Source organism: Chlorocebus sabaeus, chromosome 12 (assembly GCF_047675955.1).
Source record: "Chlorocebus sabaeus isolate Y175 chromosome 12, mChlSab1.0.hap1, whole genome shotgun sequence".
Lineage (NCBI taxonomy): Eukaryota > Metazoa > Chordata > Mammalia > Primates > Cercopithecidae > Chlorocebus > Chlorocebus sabaeus.
The window spans coordinates 10,164,481-10,185,908 of record NC_132915.1 but is presented as its reverse complement, the minus strand read 5'-3'; the positions used below and the strand labels follow the sequence as shown (position 1 = coordinate 10,185,908).

General features: G+C 42.2%; 1 protein-coding gene across 1 annotated transcript; it reads left to right on the top strand.

Annotated features, from left to right (window-relative positions):
* The first annotated feature begins 9,106 nt into the window (after positions 1-9,106).
* Positions 9,107-20,546, top strand: LOC103219701 (putative inactive cathepsin L-like protein CTSL3P). Its single transcript, XM_037998600.2, is given in 7 exon segments — positions 9,107-9,613; positions 9,615-9,651; positions 9,756-9,902; positions 10,110-10,303; positions 19,014-19,041; positions 19,043-19,108; positions 20,388-20,546. Coding segments are annotated over 7 exon segments (768 nt in total). The 5' UTR covers positions 9,107-9,476.
* The last annotated feature ends 882 nt before the right edge of the window (positions 20,547-21,428 follow it).

Sequence of the window (21,428 nt, the reverse complement as noted above, 5' to 3'; positions counted from 1 at the left end):
TCACGGTGGTGCAGACTGAGTATTACCTGTCTGTAGCGGGCCCGATGAGGCCACCAGCTGTACCCCTGATCTGAAACAGTAGAGTCTGATTGCTCAGAGAAATACATCTAAGTGTCAGATATTGGTTTCCGTAGGGGGAAAAAAAATCCTCTCTGTTCAAAATTTTAACATTTGACTAACTTTTTAAAGTTAATCTCTTGTCCTAGATTTAAGATTTTAAGATAAAATTTAATTTTTAGAAAACATGTAAAGTGCTTTCTTTCCTCCTCATCTAGACCTAAAATGGAAAATTTTAGGTAAGAGTAATCATAAATTTGTCAGGGAGCAAATATTGGGAATTCACTTACCTTTGCTTTAGCATTTGTCTGTGTTTATTTAGACTCATTTTGAGTAAAATGATCGTAAATCTTTTATTAAGCCGAATCACATGAATTTGCCACTTTGAAGGCCAAAAATAGTCAAACGTCAGCAATGTCATATCAGTCAGTGAAAAGCTTACCAGCACTCTTGTCTACTCCACAGCCAATTTATGTTAAAACGTCCACACCTTTCCACAGGAGGGTGGGAACAACAATACCACGAAGTGCTGAGACTCCCGTGAATTAGTTTGGTTGTTTTATGATTCTGTTCAGGCTCTTGACCCATCTCCTTGTTGCTTTGATTATCAACTGGATGGGAGTTTTGGTAGCAGCCTGAACACAAGGCAAGCAGCTGTGTCTCCTACATGAAGCATTTGCTTACAGGGGCAATGTTTTCCAAAAGCTCTTTCCTTTGCAGAGAAGCCTTTTTGACTCCGAGTGGAAACAGTGACTAGACACTGTTCTGTGTTGCTCTGAGGTGTGAAACATCACCTGTTTGCTGAAGCAACATCCCATAACCGCTGCTCCTAGGCCTCTCCAGCCAGATGATTCCTCATGTCACAGAGCCATTCGTTTTCATCAAGATCCTCGTCCCCACCACTTAGCATCTGCAGAACATCCTCGATGAGATGACACTGCTCTTGATGCTTCCCAGAATACAAGGAAGATAAAGAGTACAACTGATCCAGTCATCTGTTGGATCTGTACATTTAAATATGAAACAGAGCTCAAACATACCTGTAAATCTGAGCCTATCCAGCCCACACGTGGTATAATAAACTCAATGCACCTCACCATGGAGCTTCACAATGGCTATTTCTGTTGTAACAGAGGAGTGAAGCAGATGGTCTTTCTAATGAAAAGGTGTTGAGAAAGGCTTCAGATGTCCTGGGGGATCCCAGAATCAGGCTAAAGATTTGGAAAGTCCCTTGTTAACCACCGAGTCAAACTCCCCAGAATCCTTTTACAGAACCCCTGACCACCAGTCCTTCAAAGATTTCAGGAATTTGCATACTCCAGGGAAGATTTCGTGGATGAAGAGATGAGAAATTCTGGAACCAAAACATACTTGAAATTATCATAAGATGACTAAAATGCAACTTTGTTCTAGTTAGTAATTCTTACTAAAAGAGATTTTAGACAGGCATCATATTGAACCAAGACCATTTTCTTCCAGTGTTGCCATTCTAATTTCAAATTGCTCCTTGCTGCTTCATATCCTCTTCAATTCCATCTTGTGTCAGATGGAACCAGAATAGAAAAAACACTGTTTAACAAAACCCATTTGTGCCAGCTTGAAGGATGAACACCTGTTGTGGAGCATCTCACGCTTTCTAGAAGATTTCAACAGGGTCATCCCAGTTCATAGGACGGTTGTGTGTCTTCAGTGTGTGTCCAGTTGCTGTTTGGGTAACAAGACGGCTTTTCCCTGGAGACCCTGCAGACTCTGTGTTTGTTCAGTCTTCCTCCTATTTTCTGTCCTCCCAACACACTAAAACTGGAAGTATACCATGTCATCACACAAGCAATGTACCAGTGTCACAAAATATCTTGCAGACGGACAGTATACATCCCCATGTAGTAGTAAGGACGATATTATTATTTACATTTTTCTATTGGAAGACCAGAGGCACAGTGTTCAAATTACTTGCCCGAGGGTACACAAATCACTTCGCTTTTGTGTTTCAATTATACAATGGTTTAGTGATTGATTCTTTCTTCAGATGGTAGTTGTGAAGAGTGAAGGAAATTAAATCAAGTCTGTGTATAAAGGGTCTGGCATGTGAGTTCTCAATGCACGGTGATTATTGTTAGCACCAATTATTTATGGTAATGAACATGATGTTGGTAAACATGATGGGGAAAATAATAATACCATAAATTAATAATAATAATAAGGTTGAAGTTAGAACACTCCCCCATATACATGGAAATTAGGGCAACAAATTACATCACATTTTGCGTATAAAATGAGTTAGCTTATAAATTGAGAAGTAATGTGCATCCTCATTCATTGCAGGTGGGAGCACACAATGGAATAACTCTTGTCTGCAAGCTGATCCACTTCTCGGGATTAATGTGGTAATTATATCTACACACATTGAAAAAGATACATGTGCGAAGATATTCAATGCAGTACTGTTCCTAAATGAAACACACACAAAATTTGAAATGCCCATCAAGAGCAGAAAAGGAGATTGTTAAATACATTATGATGTGGTCTAACAATGGAATGCGCTAGCTATTGACAAAGAAAGATGTCCATGGTATAATATTGGATCTAAAATAGATGTGTTTGTATGATTTGATGCCACTCGTGAGCCTAGACATTTTGCTACTACGTCTGCTGGTGGACAGCAGATGGATTCTTTACTCATTCTGTTGACATGGACACATTTTGCCCCATGAGAAAGAATTTTAAGGTTTGATGGTGTTTGGGTTGACTCTTCCAAGGCTACAGGCCTCCAGGAGCTGCGGCATCCTCATTTGTTCTCCCTGAGTGGAAACATCAGCTCTCAATTTGGAGATCACCAACAGGACTCACTGTGCAGGAGCCTGAGGTACAAAGATGCAGCGATGTGACACTTTGGAAATGGAAACCAGACACCAGGTCTCAATAGGGTGAGCGAGAGCAGAGCCGGGTGACAGATGGCGGGCCCTCATGATTAAGACAGAAAACCTGAATCGGCAAGGCACGTTCTATCCGGGATGAAAGGCACCAGGTAACCTTGGTCAAATGTCTTTTGAGACAATGGGTAGCACAGTGAGCTTTTATGTAAAGTCTTTCAGAACTTCCCTTTTTCCTGATGAAATCTGGAGAAGAGAAGATGGCCATACTTTTTCAGATTTCCTGTGTTAGGGGGATGGAATGGCTACATAAGAACCTCCCACTCAGGGACCCACAAATAAGAAAACTGCCAACGTATTTAGATCAATGGGGAAGAAAAGAGGTGCAAAGTCTGTAAATTATTCAAAGGAGTTATTGATTCTTGCCTACCACTCCATTTGACTATACACTCCCCCAGCACAGGGAATGTCTCAGTGTTGGTTCATCCTTGATTCCTCAGCACAGGGCCTGACATAAAGGGACTCAAGAAGGATTTTCAGAATGAATGCATGAAGAAACACTGTTTCCTGAATCCAGTCATGGCACAGCCATAATCCCAAGCTCCCTACCCTTCTCACCCCAATGTTTCATACCCTCTCCCTGAGAAAAACAGAGTGGAGACCACTGCAAAGGAAGAAATGAGGCCAACAGCCAGCCCCACAGCTCCGGCTAAGGTCTGGGAGGTTAGGGCAAGGCCTTGTCTTTCATTTCATTCTGGTCTCAGGCCTGGTATCCTAGGACACTGCAAGATGAATCAGGCCTAAACTGCTCAACACCCTCTGCCTCACACCTACCTCCTCTTCCCAAGTGGAATTAGAAGCATACTTGACAATTTCATCACTCTTGTTATGGGACTTCAAATTCATTCATGTTCATATAGAATCGCTGGAGGAAAGAGCTTTCAATGACAATGAGGTGAAAAAATGGACGAAGCTTTGCAGATGAACATCCTCAATAGGAGAGTACCAGCTCCTATGGTTCCATGGTTATTGAGGATGTTTCCCTGAATTGAGTTAAACACTTCTCTAGTGCATTACACTAGGATTCCAGGTGGGTAAAAATGGTCAAGGCAATAAACGTGATCAATATACAGTATCTCAAAGTCAATAGTCTTTCCTGTAGAATTAGTGTGTCTTTGGATTGAATGTCATTTCTCAAGGATATGTCGATGTTTGAGGGAGAAATTCTGGATGTGGCTGGTTACATAAATACTCGTGTTACCTTGTTTAATTTTTTAACACAACCTTATGAGGTCATTGAAATGTAAATATGTCAATGCCAGATGAGGCTGGCATTGTCTACATTGCAAAGCCAATGTAAATTGGGTACTGATTTGGGTCAAGGATTATACATATATATATATACACACACACAAACACACACACACACACACATATATATATATAAACATTCCTATGTACAACTCAAACCCTGTGTCACTTTGGTGAGTGGTGAAGACGGAGAAGCCGCTGTGCTATGAGAAGCTCAACTTGCAGATGCACCTGCCCTGGGGGTTGCTCCAGAGGAAGGGTGTCTCCCTTTGTGAGTTCCTGGGACTCCTGGATATTAAAGCATCATTAGAAAAGATCCCAGCCATGGTGGTGATGATGATGATGATGATGATGGTGATGATGATGGTGATGATAATGACAGGAATAACTAAGTAACTCTTAGGCACCAGAAGCTGTTCTGAGCATTTTACAGGGGCTCCTCATGTCACCTTCACAACAACCCTATGGCAGTGGCTCTCAAACTTTAGCGTGCCTCAGAATCACCTGGAGGCTCCTGAAAACTCTTATACCTGAATCTATCCCCAAGTTTCTGATTCAGTATCTGATCTGGGGTTCTAGAATTTGCTTTCTGACAAGTTCCCAAGGGATGCAGGCGATACTGTCAGACACCCCACACTGAGAACCACTGCCTAGGAGATGAGGGCTCTTCTATGCCCCATTTTATAAGACAGGGTAGTCACGGTAGAGGGGATACAAGATCAAGAGTGGGGTCAGGTTCCTTTCTAAAGTAAAGAAATAACTTAAGTGCACACCAGGCCAGCAGGGCTTAGAAAAGGAAGCTGGGATTTTAGGCCTTCACCTCCTCCCTCCCCAGGCTGCCTCACTTGCTTGGCAAACTGAACTCTGGGAGTCAGAGGACACCAGGAGAACTGGAATGTGAGCCCCCAGGCCATCAAGGTAAAAAGCCCTAAGGCTCCTCAACGCCAGTCTCTACAGTTCAATCAGGTTGAGGCTCCACTAGTGTCATGCTGAAAGCAGGAAAAGACAGGTGAGTCCCTGTTAAAAAATTATTCAGGCTGGGCGTGGTGGCTCACGCCTGTAATCCCAGCATGTTGGGAGGCCGAGGCGGGCGGATCACAAGGTCAACAGATCGAGACCATCCTAGTCAAGATGGTGAAACCCCGTCTCTACTAAAAGTACAAAAATTAGCTGGGCATGGTGGCACATGTCTGCAGTCCCAGCTACTCGGGAGGCTGAGGCAGGAGAATTGCTTGAACCTGGGAGGCAGAGGTTGCAGTGAGCTGAGATCGCACCACTGCACTCTAGCCTGGGCGACAGTGAGACTCCATCTCAAAAAAATATGTATATGTTATTAAATGATACCTGTTACAGAATGATAAGAAATAATTTATTTAGGTCCTTGAGGTAGGTATAGGGACCACAGCAAGAAGTCTTGCAATGAGAAGGAGAGACTGGGCTCAACTCTGAATACAGCATGGGCAAGTAGGAAATTATAGCCAAGGAAAAGGGTGGGGCGGGGGGGGTCAGTGGATGGGAAATGACTATGTGGAAATATCAGGGGTAAGGGAGGATTCTGGCTAAACTCACCTAACAGGATTCTCGCTAAGGACAAGCCAAGTCTATCTGACATCACCTGCAGGATGCGGGAGGCTGAGGACCCTGATCAGATATGGAGAATGGGGATTCTTGCTAAACTGACTTAGCAAGTTTCTTTGCTAAAACTGAAATTTCACAAGGAAGTGCATAGATGAGTCTAGCACAGCATTAGGAAGCCTGACTAAAGTCTGGTCCAACAAAACATTTTCTGTCACCACATAGAATGCATGCTGCAGGGAACAGGCTGGGCCTCAGCATCTTCCTACCCCACCAGCTTCTGGGAGGGCATTTTGCCTTGTGCCTCCTGGGTGTCTCCTTGCTTGATCATGTCTAGGAGACAAAAGACTTGCACCTTATCATCTAGGATAAATTCAGTGTCAGATTTTTAATCCTCAATCAGGTGACAATGCTTCAGTGACAATCTCAGGAATTAAAAAAATGAAGTTCATTCATTCACCAATTCTTTGTGTGTGTGTGGTTTAAGACAACTTATTTTGCTCATGATTTTATGGATTGGAGCCCAGGTACATTTGATAAGATGGAGAAATGAATTCCACCCTTTGAAGACAAGCAGGAGCATCACTCTATGGAAGATCATACAGGCTGGAAGAGATTTCTGCAGCCATCTTTGGAGAATACAATGTGCTACATATGTTATTAAAGATTCTTCATCACTGCAATGACTGAATCGTATTCTAATTAAAAATGTATCACCATGGATTTAATGAATTTCAGTTGCTGGAAACTTTAGAAACAGTATTATAAACATCTTCATGATGAACATCATTCTACAAAAAACTATCTGCACCTCTGAAAATTTTTTATTATGTTAATTAAGGCAGAGCTACTAGATTATAAAGTTAAAACTACTGGATATAAATGGCCAACTTAATTCCCAGCAAAAACCTAATCGAATCTGCTTCATTTAAGAATATTTTACTCTTTGAAAGAAAAATATTCCCATCAACACAGCTTACAAATAAATGTGATTATTTTCATCTATTATTTTTACCAATAGTTTTTTAGATATGAGCAAAATTCCCACTAAAATTTGCATTAGAGTTTAATTAAACCTATAAATGAACATAGGATGTACTGGCCCATCTTAAAATAAGTCTTGTGGTCCAGAAGTCTTCTACTCTGATCTTCTTTTATAATTATTGTGAGAAATGTATACTATTTGTAACTGAATTATTTCTAGCATTTTACACTTCTGTAATTGTTTAAGGAGGAGCTTTTTTCCCCATTATATGCTTAAGTTGACTATTGATGCATAATTGGGAAAGTGTATTTATGTGGGTTCAGACATCTTTCTAAATTCTTTTTTGTTCTAATAGCTTTTAATTGATTCTCTTAGGCTTTCCGGGTAGACAGTCATATTAACAGCAGGTAGTGATTGATACTTTTTTTTTTTCATCAGGTTAGATTGGGGAGAATTGATGGGCTTTTCTTTTTTTTACATTTTGAATTATGATGAATACAGAATTGTTGTACATATTTATGGGGTAAATGTGATTTTTTTCCCAACTTTTATTTTGGATTCAGAAGGTAAATGTGCAGGTTTGTTACCTGGGTATATTGCATGATCCTGACGTCTGGAGTACGAATGATGCAATCACCCAAATACTGAGCATCTTATCCAATAGTTAGTGCTCAGCCTTTGTTACCACCCCCCACACTCCTCTAGGAGTCCCCAGTTTCTATTGTTTCCGTGTTTATGACCACGAGTACACAAAGTTTAGTTCCCATTTGTAAGTGAAAACATGTGGTAATTCCTGTATTAATTCACTTAGGATAATGGCCTCCAACTGCATCCATGTTATTGTAAAGAACATGATCTTTTTTATGGCTGTATAGCATTCCATGATGTATATGTACTATATTATCTGTATCCAGTCCACCATCGATGGGCAACTAGGTTGATTTCATGGCTTTGCTATTGTGAATAGTGCTGCAATGAATGTGTGAATGCATGTGTCTTTTTTGTAGAATGATTTGTTTTCTTTTGGACACATATCCAGTAACAGGATTGCTGGTTCAAGTCGTAGTTCTGTTTTAAGTTCTTTGAGAAATCTCCAAACTGCTTTCCACAGTGGCTGAAATAATTTACAGTCCCACCAAGAGTATATAGGTGTTCCCTTTTCTCCACGGCCTCCCCAGCAGCTGTTATTTTTTTACTTTTTAATAAAAGCCATTCTGACTGGTGGGAGATGGTATCTCTTTGTGGTTTTGAATTGTATTTCTCTGATGATTAGTGATGTTGAGCAGTTTTTCATGTTTTTTGGCCACTTGTATGTATTCTTTTGAGAAGTGTCTGTTCATGTCTTTCACCCATTTTTCATGGGGTCATTTGGTTTTTGCTTGTTGAGTTGTTTAAATTCCTTACAGAGTCAATATTAGACCTTTGTTAGATGTATAGTTTGTGTCATACACCAATTCTAAAAACACACATAAACATTTTTTTTTCCACTTTAAGCTCAGGGGATTAGTGTGCAGGTTTGTTGCATGGGTAAATTTCATGTCACTGAGGCTTGGTGTACAAATGATCCCCTCACTGTGGTAGTAAGTGGAGTACCCAACAGGCTGCCTTCCAATCAAGGTCCCCCTCTCAGTCTTCCCCCACAAGTAGTCCTCAGTGTCATTGTTCCCATCTTTGTGTCCACATGCATTCAATGTTTAGTCCCCACTTATAAGTGAGACCATGTGGTATTGGTAAAACATTCTTTTTAAAAATATTTGAGACCATGAAAAGAAAATAGAACTGAATAATCAAACATCCCCAATTCCTTATATGATCCCTTCAAAACCCCCAACCAGGGGAATCTTCTCAATATAAACTTTGGAACTTTGTTAATCTCTCACTGCACTCTGGAGGTTTATACTTGTTTTTCTTGTGTCTTGTTTTTCTCCCCCTTCCCACGCTCGGCTCTGCAGCAATGGCTGCCTCTCTGTCTAGGTCTCTGTCTTATCTCATTGTCCTCAAATCAGACATGCAGCTATGGTCCCAAGCAATTCCAATTTCCCCCTCAAATCCACAGGATACACCGCAGACCCAGTTTCTACTGTCGAGAACTAACCCCATTTCATTTTGGTGAGTCCATCCAATACCTCCACTTGCCCTGTGTTTCTCCAACCAGATCCCTGGCCTCTTCCACAGTCCTTAGGTAGATGCTTAAATATTTTTATTCTACCATGGTGGCTCTAGTTTCTCAGGGGGCAGTACGGTGGCTTTTTAGGATTGGTCTAATCAGATCCTCATTTCTTTTCCCTTCCTAGGTTTTGAAACATGAATCCTTCACTTCTCCTGGCTGACTTTTGCCTGAGATTAGCCTCAGCTACTCTAACAGCTTAGATACACAGTGGAACCAGTGGAAGGCAAAGCACAAGAGATTATATGGCATGGTTGGTGGCACCTGAAACCATCCAAAGGGATTCCTGAGAGAATGGTCCTTGATGTTGGGAGATTATAGCCAGAGAGTAGCTACTAGAGGCCAGCTCTTACCAATAACCTAATGCAATAACCTAATGGCACCGATTATGAGCATGATATGGGCATACCCTCCTGTCGTTTCTTGGCTTGGAGAACAGCTCCCAGAGGCATCAAGCCTTCCCTGGCCATAGTTTCTTTTCCATGTCTGTCTGCAGATTCACTTGGTGAGCATGAGTTGCATTTTAGGTAGAAATAAAGAGCCACAGTTACATGTTTGCCTCTACAGTGAAGAAGGATGGAGGAGAGCAGTGTGGGAGAAGAACATGAAGATGACTGAGCAGTACAATCAGGAATACAGCCAAGGGAAACAACTTCACAATGGCCATGAGCACCTTTGGAGACATGGTGAGTGTGCTGTGGACTGCTGTGTGAACTCTGTGCTTCCTCTCCTCGGTTCTTTACTAAAATAATCTCTTACTTTTCAATATTTTATTTCCTTTTCCTTGAAGACCAGTGAAGAATTCAGGCAGGTGGTGAATGGCTTCCAATACCAGAAGCACACGAAGGGGAAAGTGTTCCAGGAACCTCTGTTTCATGATATCCCCAAATCTGTGGATTGGAGAGAGAAAGGCTATGTGACTCCTGTGAAGGATCAGGTGAGACAGTGTCAGATTCAGACCTCCCATCTCGCCAGGAAAGCCAAGAGGTGATCGACCTCTTTGCTTTAGTGGCGTGTAGAACAACTTGCTGTTCATAGTATTCAGATATATGAGCTGTTGTCAAAGTTTTGCTGTTTGCTTTGTGAATGACAGCTTTTTTCTTCTTTTTTTTCCGGGTAAGTGTGCATCTTCTTATGCTTTTAGTACAGCTGGGGCTCTGGAAGGACAGGTGTTTGGAAAACTGAGAAACTAGTTTTACTGAGTGTGCAGACCTGGTGGACTGCTCTAGGTTTCAAGGCAATGTTGGCTGCATTTTTGGAGAACCATTATTTTGCTTCCAGTATGTTGCCGACAATGGAGGCCTGGACTCTGAGGAATCCTATCCATATGAAAGAAAGGTCAGTGGAGTTCTTTATCTTGCTGTCATTCCAGCTCTGCTTTTGGAAAGTGGAGCACTTTCAGAGATAACAGACACTTTTTTCAGAACTCACATTTGAGATGGTAGAATCTATATCTGCAGACTGTCAGTGTTGTCATTACAAATTATTAGCCTTTGCACAGTTCTATGATTATGTGGTTAACATACAGCTGTTCTTGCTATATGTCAGCAAGAACATATAACATAGAGAATAGCCAAACATAGTAACATTGGGAATATACAAACCATTTTACATATAATACACATTTCTCCATTGTGAAAAAATTTCTTGTGGATCATAAGCCTAAGGGTCTCGTTCAAGAGACTTGAGCTAATGTTTAGTTTCAAGTCAACTAACAGCACTTCATTTCCTGGGAAATCCTAAGCTGCAAAGTGCCGAGCATTGTGGTTCTAACTCATGTTGTCCAGAGGGAAGATGGTGGTAATCAAGGCTCTTCCCCCCTTACTTTTAAAAGGAAAAAGCCTGTAGGTACAATCCTGAGTATTCTGCTACTAATGACACTGGGTACATGCAAATACTCCATATGGAAGAGAAGGCCCTAATGAAGGCTGTGGCAACTGTGGGACCCATCTCTGCTGTTGTTTACGGATTTCTTGATTTCTTCTGGTCCTATAAAAAAAGAAGGTAAGAGTTTTTCTTTGTAGATGTTGAGGAAGAAAAATTGAAAACCACATGACATACAAGCAGAATGGACTATTTGGTACAAAACATTCAATGTATATATTTGGGTTCGTAGATTTCACAGTTTATTTTATACATGCAATCTTTCTTTCTTTCTTTCTTTCTTTCTTTCTTTCTTTCTTTCTTTCTTTCTCTCTCTCTCTCTCTCTCCTTTTCTTTCCTTTCTTTCTCTCCTTTCCTTCCTTCCTTCCTTCCTTCCTTCCTTCCTTCCTTCCTTCCTTCCTTCCTTCCTTCCTTCTTTCTTTCTTTCTTTCTCTCTCTCTCTCTCTCTCTCTCTCTCTCTCTCTCTTTCTTTCTTTCTTTCTTTCTTTCTTTCTTTCTTTCTTTCTTTTTTGAGATGAAGTCTCGCTCTCGTCTCCCAGGCTGGAGTACAATGGCGCAATCTCAGCTCACTGCAACCTCCGCCTCCTGGGTTCAAGCAATTCTCCTGCTTCAGCCTCCTGAGTAGCTGGGATTGCAGGTGCCCACACCCGGCTAAGTACTTGCATTCATGAGGTTATGCTTAATGTGCCCATGAATGTACATACTTCATAACTCTTTATAAATTGTTACTTATGGCTTGGCGTAGTGGCTCACACCTGTAATCTCAGAGCTTTGGAGACAGAAAGGCTTTGTGACTCGTGACTCCTGTGAAGGATCAGGTAAGATAGTGTCAGATTCAGATCTCCCATCTCCCCAGGAAAGCCAAGAGGTGATTGACCTCTTTGCTTTAGTGGTGTGTAGAACAACTTGCAGTTCATAGTATCCAGATATATGAACTGTTGTCAAAGATTTACTGTTTGTGGGTGGATCACTTGAGGTCAGGAGTTCAAGACCAGCCTCGCCAACATGGCGAAGCCCCATCTCTACTAAAAATACAAAACTTAGCCAGGTGTGGTGGCAGGTGCCTGTAATCCCAGCTACTCAGGAGTCTGAGACAGGAGAATCACTTGAACCCAGGAGGCAGAGGTTGCAGTGAGCCGAGATCGAGTAACTGTACTCCAGCTTGGGTGACAGAGTGAGACTCCATCTCAAAACAAAACAAAACAAAATCATAATTCGTACGTTTAAAGGCTTTTTTCATGTTTATGCTTAAGTCTTTATTGGGCATCTCCTATGAGATGGTGCTGTGCTGGCCTTGAGGACATACAAATGAAGCATATTCTCACGGCTTCTTCCTCTGGAGCTCCTATTTCCACGTAAACAAGCAAATCAAAACCTGGCACAAATCCACGGGCAAGTGCAGCACTGCGCAGGCTCTAAAGGGAGCCGGGGACAGTCAGGGCACACACTAGGAAGGTGCTTCCCTCTAGGGGTCAGGGCCGGTCTAAGCAAGTAGCATCTGATCTCGATTTCAATAGTCCATAGCTGTCATGTGTTGGACAGGGCATGAGGGGGCAGTTTCTCTTTGTGCAGTATTATTTCAATTTTTAAGTAACGAGCATTTATTATTTTCATGAGATAACAGATTCAGAAAGTATGTAGTTCAAGAAAAAAGTTAAAGAATTGATAGAAGAGAAGAAGGAGGAGGAAGAGGGGGAGAAACAGAGGGTCCTCAGATAACTCGATAAAGGCGAGTCTCTCATTTGGGGACTGATGTTCCTGAGATCTGTGTGGACGCTGCTCAGCGGGTCCATCACACAGCACAGGCCTGAGGAAGCACCACTGCCCAGCTGGACACCAGGGCACTCCACGCTCATCTCAGTCACACAGAACCTCTCTGAGGATGGTGGCTGTTGGCTCCAACTTACCATTCCCAGCCAAGAGAAACAGGGAGGGGGCTTTGCTAAGGGCTAAAGGAGGGATGGACAATGAGGAGATAAACTAGGACAGTGTTGTGATGACACTGCTTTGGTGAGGATGCAGAGTAGTGACTCTGCTCAGAACTCCAGAACACTTGCTCCCTTCCACTGCCCCGCTCCCCACAACCACGCACACTCCCCTCACCCCAACCCTGGGCAGTATGTTGAGCTCTGAACAGATGTGCTCTTTTCCTGATGCTTTATATTCTTTCCTCTTCAGTCACATTCAAGAGCAGCACAAACTGCAAATCACCGAGCACTCAGGGGTGTCCAATATAGGTAAAAAACAAGACCAAATTCTTGGCTTTGTGTCTGTAATTCTGAAAAAAGATTCCAGCAGCGACTTCCTGTTTCCATTACAGCATGGAAGGAGTTTGGAAGTTGTAACTATCTACTAACAAATAAAAACCCGAATAAACTTTAAAATCAACAACTCTTCTTAGATCCCTAAGACAAGTGAAGTCATGAAGCAGACCACTGCCCTAATTCCTGGAGAGAGAAAGGAAAACCGAGAATCGCAACTCACAGGAGTGGAGACCGTGACCAGAGGCCTCTGCAGGAACAAGTGCCTAGTAACAAAAACCAAGCTGTAACTGACAAATTGCCAGAGGCAGGGTGTGGACAAATCGCAGCATTAAAACTCAGCCCTGGGTTCGGTCCTGGCTTCGGTCCTGGCTTCGGTCCTGGGAGTGCCCTCGGGTTGCATAGCTTCAGTAGCTCCACCAGGCTCTCAAAGTGAAAACCTGAGAATTCCCTTATGATTCCTGCTGGGGACGGAAAAAGTAACAATTTTGGAATCCGCCAGAGCGTTCTGTTCTTCTCAATAAGGCCTACACTCAAGAGACACTGTTTCACCAAACTCTAACCTATTTGGGTTTTATCAAAGCTTAACCGACCTGAGCGGGGAAATACCCAACTCCAGCCTGCTTTAGCCTTCCAGGTGGAGAAGGGTAGCACCCAACAACAGCCCACTTTGGCCACCCTCTTCTGTCTAAGGAGGGAAAAACTGAGAGGCACTTGTAAATTCCATAGTGCAGGGACACAGACTTGTTAAAAAACTGCAACTCGCAGGACTAAGGAGTGCTTCTCCTCCCTTTAAACCACACCACCACTTTCCTAAAGGGTCATTTATCAGAGCTCCTTTCACTGTACCTCAAGTTCCTCTTTCAAAAGAAAATTACAAGGCATTCTAAAAGGCCAAAAGTGAGGTAGGAAAGTAGGGTCTGGGGGCAGAAAACATAAGGCCGATTCACACTTCAGCTGTGTCAGGAAATATCCTCTCCATAGGGTACAGATCAAGTAAATGACTTTGTAACTTTACTTCATCCTCTCCATTTGCACAGGGCATATGCCAAGTAACCAATGGAATCCTCTAGGGGGTATTTAAACTCCCCAAAATCTGTAACAGGGCCTTTGAGCCAGTATGCTTAGGCCTGCTCCCACACTGTGGAGTGTACTATTATTTTCAATAGAACCCTTCATTCCTTCCTTGCTTCGTTTGTGGGTTTTGTCCAATTCTTTGTTGAAGACACCAAGAACCTGGACATCCTCCACCATTAACAAAAGCACAACTTGAAGAGACAGAACAAGCCTCAGAACAAGAATCAGATATGTCATGGGTGTCAGAACGATCAAACCAGGAACTTAAAATAGCTATGATTACTATGCTAAGGGTTAATGGAAAAATTAACAAGTGAGAACACATGGAGAATGTAAAAAGAAAGATGAAAATTCTAAGAAAGAATGAAAAAGAAATAGCCTCTCAAATTGTAGGGTAAATTTGTTCTCTGAAGCTGCCTTATCTGCCTAAAGTCTGGACCTACCAAAGAGGAAAATAATTACCTCTGTTTCCCTCTCCGAGCTTTCATTAACTGAGCTCATGTTAAGAGGAAAGAAACTGAAGTCTGTCGACAAACCTGGACGGAGTTTTGTCACAAACCACTGTCTGCCCTGCGGGCCCAACAGACTTTGTCCCAGACCACTGTATGTTCTTGAAGCCCATTGAACTCTCTCTGGCCATCATTTATTGCCCCTCCGCAGAAATCCTCTTCTGTCCCCTCCCGTAACCTGTTTTTCCAGGATCCAGGCCCTGACTTTGTAACCTCAAGAGAGCATATAAGCTTCTGCATCCCACTGGGGAGTTGCGTCTTCATTCTGAAGTCTCCACGTATACATGTTAAACAAATTTGAATGCCTTTTCTCTAATTAATTAATCTAATTAATTAAAGTAATGAATGCCTTGTGTGAGTTGACTTTTTAGTGAAGATTCGGAGGGTGAAGGAAAAGTTTTACCTTTACTCCTACACTGGTATTATTCATCTTAAAGATGTTTTGGAAGATTAGTGTGCCCCGGTATCACTGAAACACCCTTGTTGGGATAATATTGTAAGATATGTCACTGAAGATTTTAGATAGAATGGTCAGAAAACACAGGAAAGTAACAGGGCATGTGACAAGCCCTTGAGACCTGGCGGGGGGCGAGGGGGGACGTGGAGGCGTGGGGAGGCGGGGGTGGTGGGGTGGTGGAGGGGGTTGGGGGGGCGCTGTTCACCCGAGTTCTTAAAGCAGAGATGGACAGATTAGGGATGCAGGGCCGTAAGCATGACCTGGAGCCACATCAACACAGCCTGTGGTGAGCACTCTTCTATGCTTTGATGTGGGATTAGGGAACTTCTGTACTTCTGTGCCCTTGGGGTTTCTCAGTCAAACCAGTTCCCATGATCATTGCTTACTCTCTTGTTGTTTCCGTGTGTTGAGCTCCATATATATGGGGAAACACGGAAATAGGTCAATGGTGGGCATAATCTCTGGCTAAAATGTAAGCTTGCCAACCAGTGGCCCATCTAGGAAACTTTTGTTCTTCCCCTTCTTCTCTTGCATATCCTCAGAAACATAATAAGCACTTCAAAAATCACTTTCTTGGACTGACCACTGTCGTTATTCCTGGTAAACTGTGTGTGGAACAGACATGAGTGAACGTTTGCCCTCAAACTCCAGTCTCTATGTCCTCACCTGCTCGTAATTTGATGAAAAAGTCATTGATTTGTTATACAAATGCAGACTCTGTAAATGTTTACCAGATAGAGCAATTAACCCACCAGCTCTCTGGTTATAACCCATAATGTTCCCCATTCCCTCCACCTTGCCCTAGAACACTAAGCCTGCCCTTGCGGTGCCTTGGTTTCCTCCCATTAGTGCTTCCAATGAGTAACTTGCTCGTGGCTGTTTTCAAAGATTCGCAGAGGACCTTACCCTTTGTCCTTCCGGCAGTTTTATCTGTTACTTCTCAATACTTTTTACGTAAAAAAATAAATAAATAAAACAAGTAAGCATTATAAAAAACAAAAATATAGATAAACAAGAAAAACAGGTGGGGGTGAACCCCCAAGGACTCACCCAAAATCTCACTGTACCTGTTTTTGGCTTCTTGAAACCAGCGGTCAGCTGGGAATACACTGCTCACTTACGTGCCAAGCACCGCATTCGCCTCGTCATGTATTATGGCATTTGATCATCAGGATAACCCTCATCCCCATTTTACAGATGAGTACACTGAGGTTAGAGAGGTTACGGAGCTTGCCCAAGGGCACAGGGCTAGTCAGTGAGGAAGCCAGGATTCGATCTCAGGAGGTGGAACTCCGGACAAACCGGAGTGCAGTGCTGCAGGGGTGTATGGAACCCTGGTACTGAGGGCTGGTAGTCACTAGGATTTTGCAGGAGCACTGCAGGGAATGATTTATGCTAAACATGACCTTCTCCACAGTTCACAGGAGCAGCAACCAAGACACCACACCCCTCCCAAGGGACCCAGATGGGAGGTCATTCCCCAACACACAGTTCCCAACTCTCACCTGCTTCCATTCAAAACTTCCTCAAAAGCACTTCCTGTTTTCTGTGACTCTCCATTGAGTTTTACCCAATGAATGAGAGCCCCTTTAAATGATTAGGCCCAGAAAGGCATTTAAAATGTAATAGCGGTCATGTCCCACTCCCCCTTAAGCCAAATAATTATCTCTTGAAGACACTTGCTCTGCAGGCTCTAGATTAACTGATGCCAAGTAGCCATAAAACACCACACGCTCTATAGTTCCACAATGTGTAGCCAGTCGCTAACCAATGTTACTTCTGTAAACCAATGAGAATTCCTGATGAACAACTTTTGAAATTGCTCCCTCTCCTGATTAAACCTTTTGTTTTTCTTTAAAAACTCAGGCCTCTCTTTTGTTCTCTTGCACACTCCCCAAAGAAACTTGGAAGTGAGATCCTGGCTGGAGTCCTCAATCTTTCTTTAACTAGATTCTGGCTTTTCGAGTATTTCAGGTTGGTAGGAACCACCAGCCACCCCTTTCTCTAGCAGAAGATTTCCCCACATCTGAGTTATTTCACCTGGAGCAGGTGCTGGAGCAGATGGGATGGAAGGGAGAGTAGGGTATCAGATTCTGACCCCTGCCCTACACCTGTAGACCTGTGGTGTATATAATACAAGGGGAGTGATGCATTTTTAAAAAATCTTTTTTGTGTTCTTTTTACAGGGACACTTCCCCTCTATCACCAGGGGTATCATTATCTCACAGATTATGGATTTTAACAACAGGAATGCAAAGAAAAAAGAGAATCGGTGTTCAGCCTTAGATCTCCCGAACAGAATTTCTGACTTGACAATGGTCCAGAAAGTGAAGACTGAAGAGAGAGGAAAAGATTTTCTAAATTGCAGGACCCAATCTAAAAAGCTACTGTATGAACCTAGAGCAGTGGTCCCCAACCTTTTTGGCACCAGGGACTGGTTTTGTGGAAGATGTTTTTTCCCCAGACTGGGGGGATGGTTTCAGGATGAAACTGTTCCACCTCAGATCATCAGGCATTACTGAGATTCTCCTAAGGAATGCAAAACCTAGATCCCTCCAATGCGCAGTTCACAATAGGGTTCATACTCCTATGAGAATCTAATGCTGCAGCTGGTGTGACAAGAGGTGGAGCTAAGGCGGTCATGCTTGTCCGCCACGCACCTCCTGCTGCGTGGCCCTGTTCCTAACAGACCATGGACCAGTAGGGGTCCACGGCCTGAGGGTTGGGGACCTTTGACCTAGAGGACAATGTCATCAAGGAATTAATTGTCCATGGCTTGGTGGAGTTGGAGGAAGAAAGCAGTGTCTTCCACAATCACCTGTAAAATGGGGCATAGAAGAGCCCTCATCTCCTAGGGCAGTGGTTCTCCAAGGTGGTTCTCTGACCAGTAGCACCTGCACTATTTTGGAATTTGTTTGAAAAGCAAATTATGGAACCCTGTCTCAGACCTACTGAATGAAAAACTCACAGAATGGGCCCTGCAATCTGAGTCTTCAGGAACCTCCGGTGATTCTATTATAGCTTTTCTATTGTTATAATTTTTAATTTTTATTTCTACTTTTTAAGCTTTTTTGTTACAAACTGAGACACAAATGCACATTAGCCTGGGCTTATACAGGGGTAGGGTCATCCGTATTACCGTCTTCCACCTGCACATCTTATTGAACTGAAGGGCTTCAGGGGCAGTAACATGCAGGGAGCTGTCATCTCCTGTGATAATAATGCCTTCTTCTGGAATCCCTCCTGAAGGAACTGCCTCAGGTGGTTTTATATCTAAAATTTTCTTTTTACAGGCAGGCGTACACTCTAAAATAAGAATAAAAAGTTTAGTACAGTAAATACGTAAACCAATAGCACAGTTGTGCATTATCATTATCAAGTATTATATAATGTACACAATTGTATGTGCTAGACTTTTCTATGACTGGCAGCACAGTAGGTTTGTTTACACCAGCATCACCACAAATACGTAAGCAGCACTAAACGTTTCCACAGGTACGATGCCAGTAGGTGATAGGCAGTTTTCAGCTTCATTATAATCTTATGTGACCACCATTGGCTATGATATATGTGGTCTGTCCTTGACTGACATGTCATTATGCAGTTCATGCCTGTATATAGCATGATTTTGTTGAGCTATACTTTACATAACGTAAAACTCATCATCTTAAAGTATTTGGTGGTTTTTAGTGTATTCATTATCTTAAGCAACTATTACCACATCTAACTCCAGAACATTTTCCTCACCCCAAAAATAAGTCCTGTATTTATTAGTCAGTGTCTGAGTCTGTTTTCTGTTGCTTACAGCAGAATATCTGACACAGGGTTATTTCTAATGAAACAAAATGTATTTCTTACAGCTCGGGAGACTGGAAAGTCCAAGGTCACAAGAGGTGCATCTGGTGAGAGCCTTCTTGCTGGTGGGGACTCTCTGCAGAGTCCCGAGGTGGCACAGGTCATCGCATGGTGAAGGGGCTGAGTATGCTAACATGCTAGCTCAGGTCTGTCTTTCTCTTCTTATTAACATACCAGTTTCATTCCCATGATAACCCATTAATCTATTAACCCATGAATGGATTAATCCATTCTTGAGGACAGAGCCCTCATGATCCTATCATCCCTAAAATGGCCCATCTTTCAGTGCTGCCATATGGGGGATTAAATTTCAACATGAATTTAGGAGAAAAAATTCAAACCATAACCCACAGTTAGTTCCAATTCCCTCTACCTTCATTTGCATAATCTATTTTCTGCTTCTATAGATTTCTCTATTCTGGGCCTTTCACGTAAACAGAATCATAAAATATGGGATCTTTTGTGTCTGGCTGCTTTAATGTAGCATCATGTTTTCAGGGCTTGTTCATATTATAACATGTATCAGTACTTCATTCCTGGCTGAAAATACTGCATGGCATGAATACACTGTATGTATTCCATTGTATGAATATTAATCCATTCATCAATTGATGAACATTTTATTGCTTTCACTTTTCTGGCTATAATGAATAATGTGCTAGGAACACCTGTGCATACATTTTGCATTAACATATGCTTATCAATTCTTTGGGTATAGTCATAGGAGGGGAATTGGTATATGTGTAACTTTTGAAAATGTACATTTCTTTCTATTCTGCCTCTATCTGGTACAAGATAGAACTGAAGAGGATATAAAGCAGCAAGGTGCAATTTGAAATCAGAATGGCAACAATGGAAGAAAATGGTCTTGGTTCAACCCAATGCTCACCTGAAATCACTTTTATTAAGGATGATCAACTGGAACAAAATTGTATGTTAGTCTTCTCATGATAATTTCAAGTGTGTTTTGATTTAAGACTTTCTTTATGAAAGTCTTCAAAAATCCTACCCTTAATACGTGGAATTTTCTCTGGAGTCTGAAAATTCCCCAAATCCTTGGAGACTTGATGGTTGTTCACTGGTCAAGGGCTCTATAAAAGTTTTCTGGGGAGGTTGACTCAGTGGTCAACAAAGGCCCTTGCAAATCTTCAGTCTGATTCTGGGATCCCCAAGGAGACCTGGAGCCTTTCTCAACATCTTTTGATTGGAAAGAGCATGTGCTTCATCCTCTGTTGCAACAGAAATAGCCATTGTGAAGCTCCATGGTGAGGTGCAATGAGTTTATTCGACCATGTGTGGGCTGGATAGGCTCAGATTTACAGGTATGTTTGAGCTCTGTTTCATCTCAAATGTACAGATCTAACAGGTGACTGGATCAGTTGTACTCTTCATCTTCCTTGTATTCTGGGAAGCATGAAGTGCAGTGTCGTCTTATCGAAGGTGTTCTGCACATGCTAAGTGGTGGGGACGAGGATCACAATGAAGACAACTGGCCCCATGACATGAGGAATCATCTGGCTGGAGAGGCCCAGATGTAGCAGTTATGGGATGTTACTTCACCAAACAGGTGATGTTTCACACCTCAGGGTAACAGAACATTTTGCCTGTCAGTGCCTAGCCACTGTTTACAATCAGAGCCAAAAAGGCTTCTCTGAAGCGGAAGAAACTTTTGGGAAACATGGCCCCTGTAGGCAGACACTTCATGTTAGAGACACAGCTGCTTGCCTTGGTTTAGGTTGCTACCAAAACTCCCTCCATGTTGGTAATCAAAGCAAAACAGACATGGAGCCAGAGCCTGAATCAGATCATAAAACAAACAAACTAATTCACAAGAGTCTTAGCACTTCAGTGGTGTTGTTCCCACCCTCCTGTGGAAAGGTCTGGACATTTTAACATAAACTGGCTGTGGAGTAGGCAAGAGTGCTGGTTAGCTTTTCATTGATTGATACGGCATTGCTGACATTTGACTACTTTTCACCTTCAAAATAGCCATTTCAAGTCATTCAGTGTAATACTAGGTTTAAGTTTCGTTTTACTCCAAATGTGTCTATATGCACATAGATAAATGCTAAAACAAAAATAAGCAAATTCCTAATATTTGCTTCCTGGAAAACTCATCATTACTCTTTTGTAACCTTTCATTTTCAGTCTAGGTGAGGAAAAAATGAGCACTTTATGAGCTTTCTGAAAATTAAGATTTATTTTGAAATTTCAACATTAACATAAAAGGCTAACTTAAAACAAGAAAAAAATTAGTTAAAAATTAGAATGTTGGACATAAGGGATTTTTTTTTTCCATAGAAGCCAAAATCTGACACTTACATATATTTCCCTGGGCAACCAGACTCTACTGTTTCAGATCAGGGTGTAAATCTGCTCCATGGATAGGTGCACCATTGTGACTACCTTTTGGAATCTGA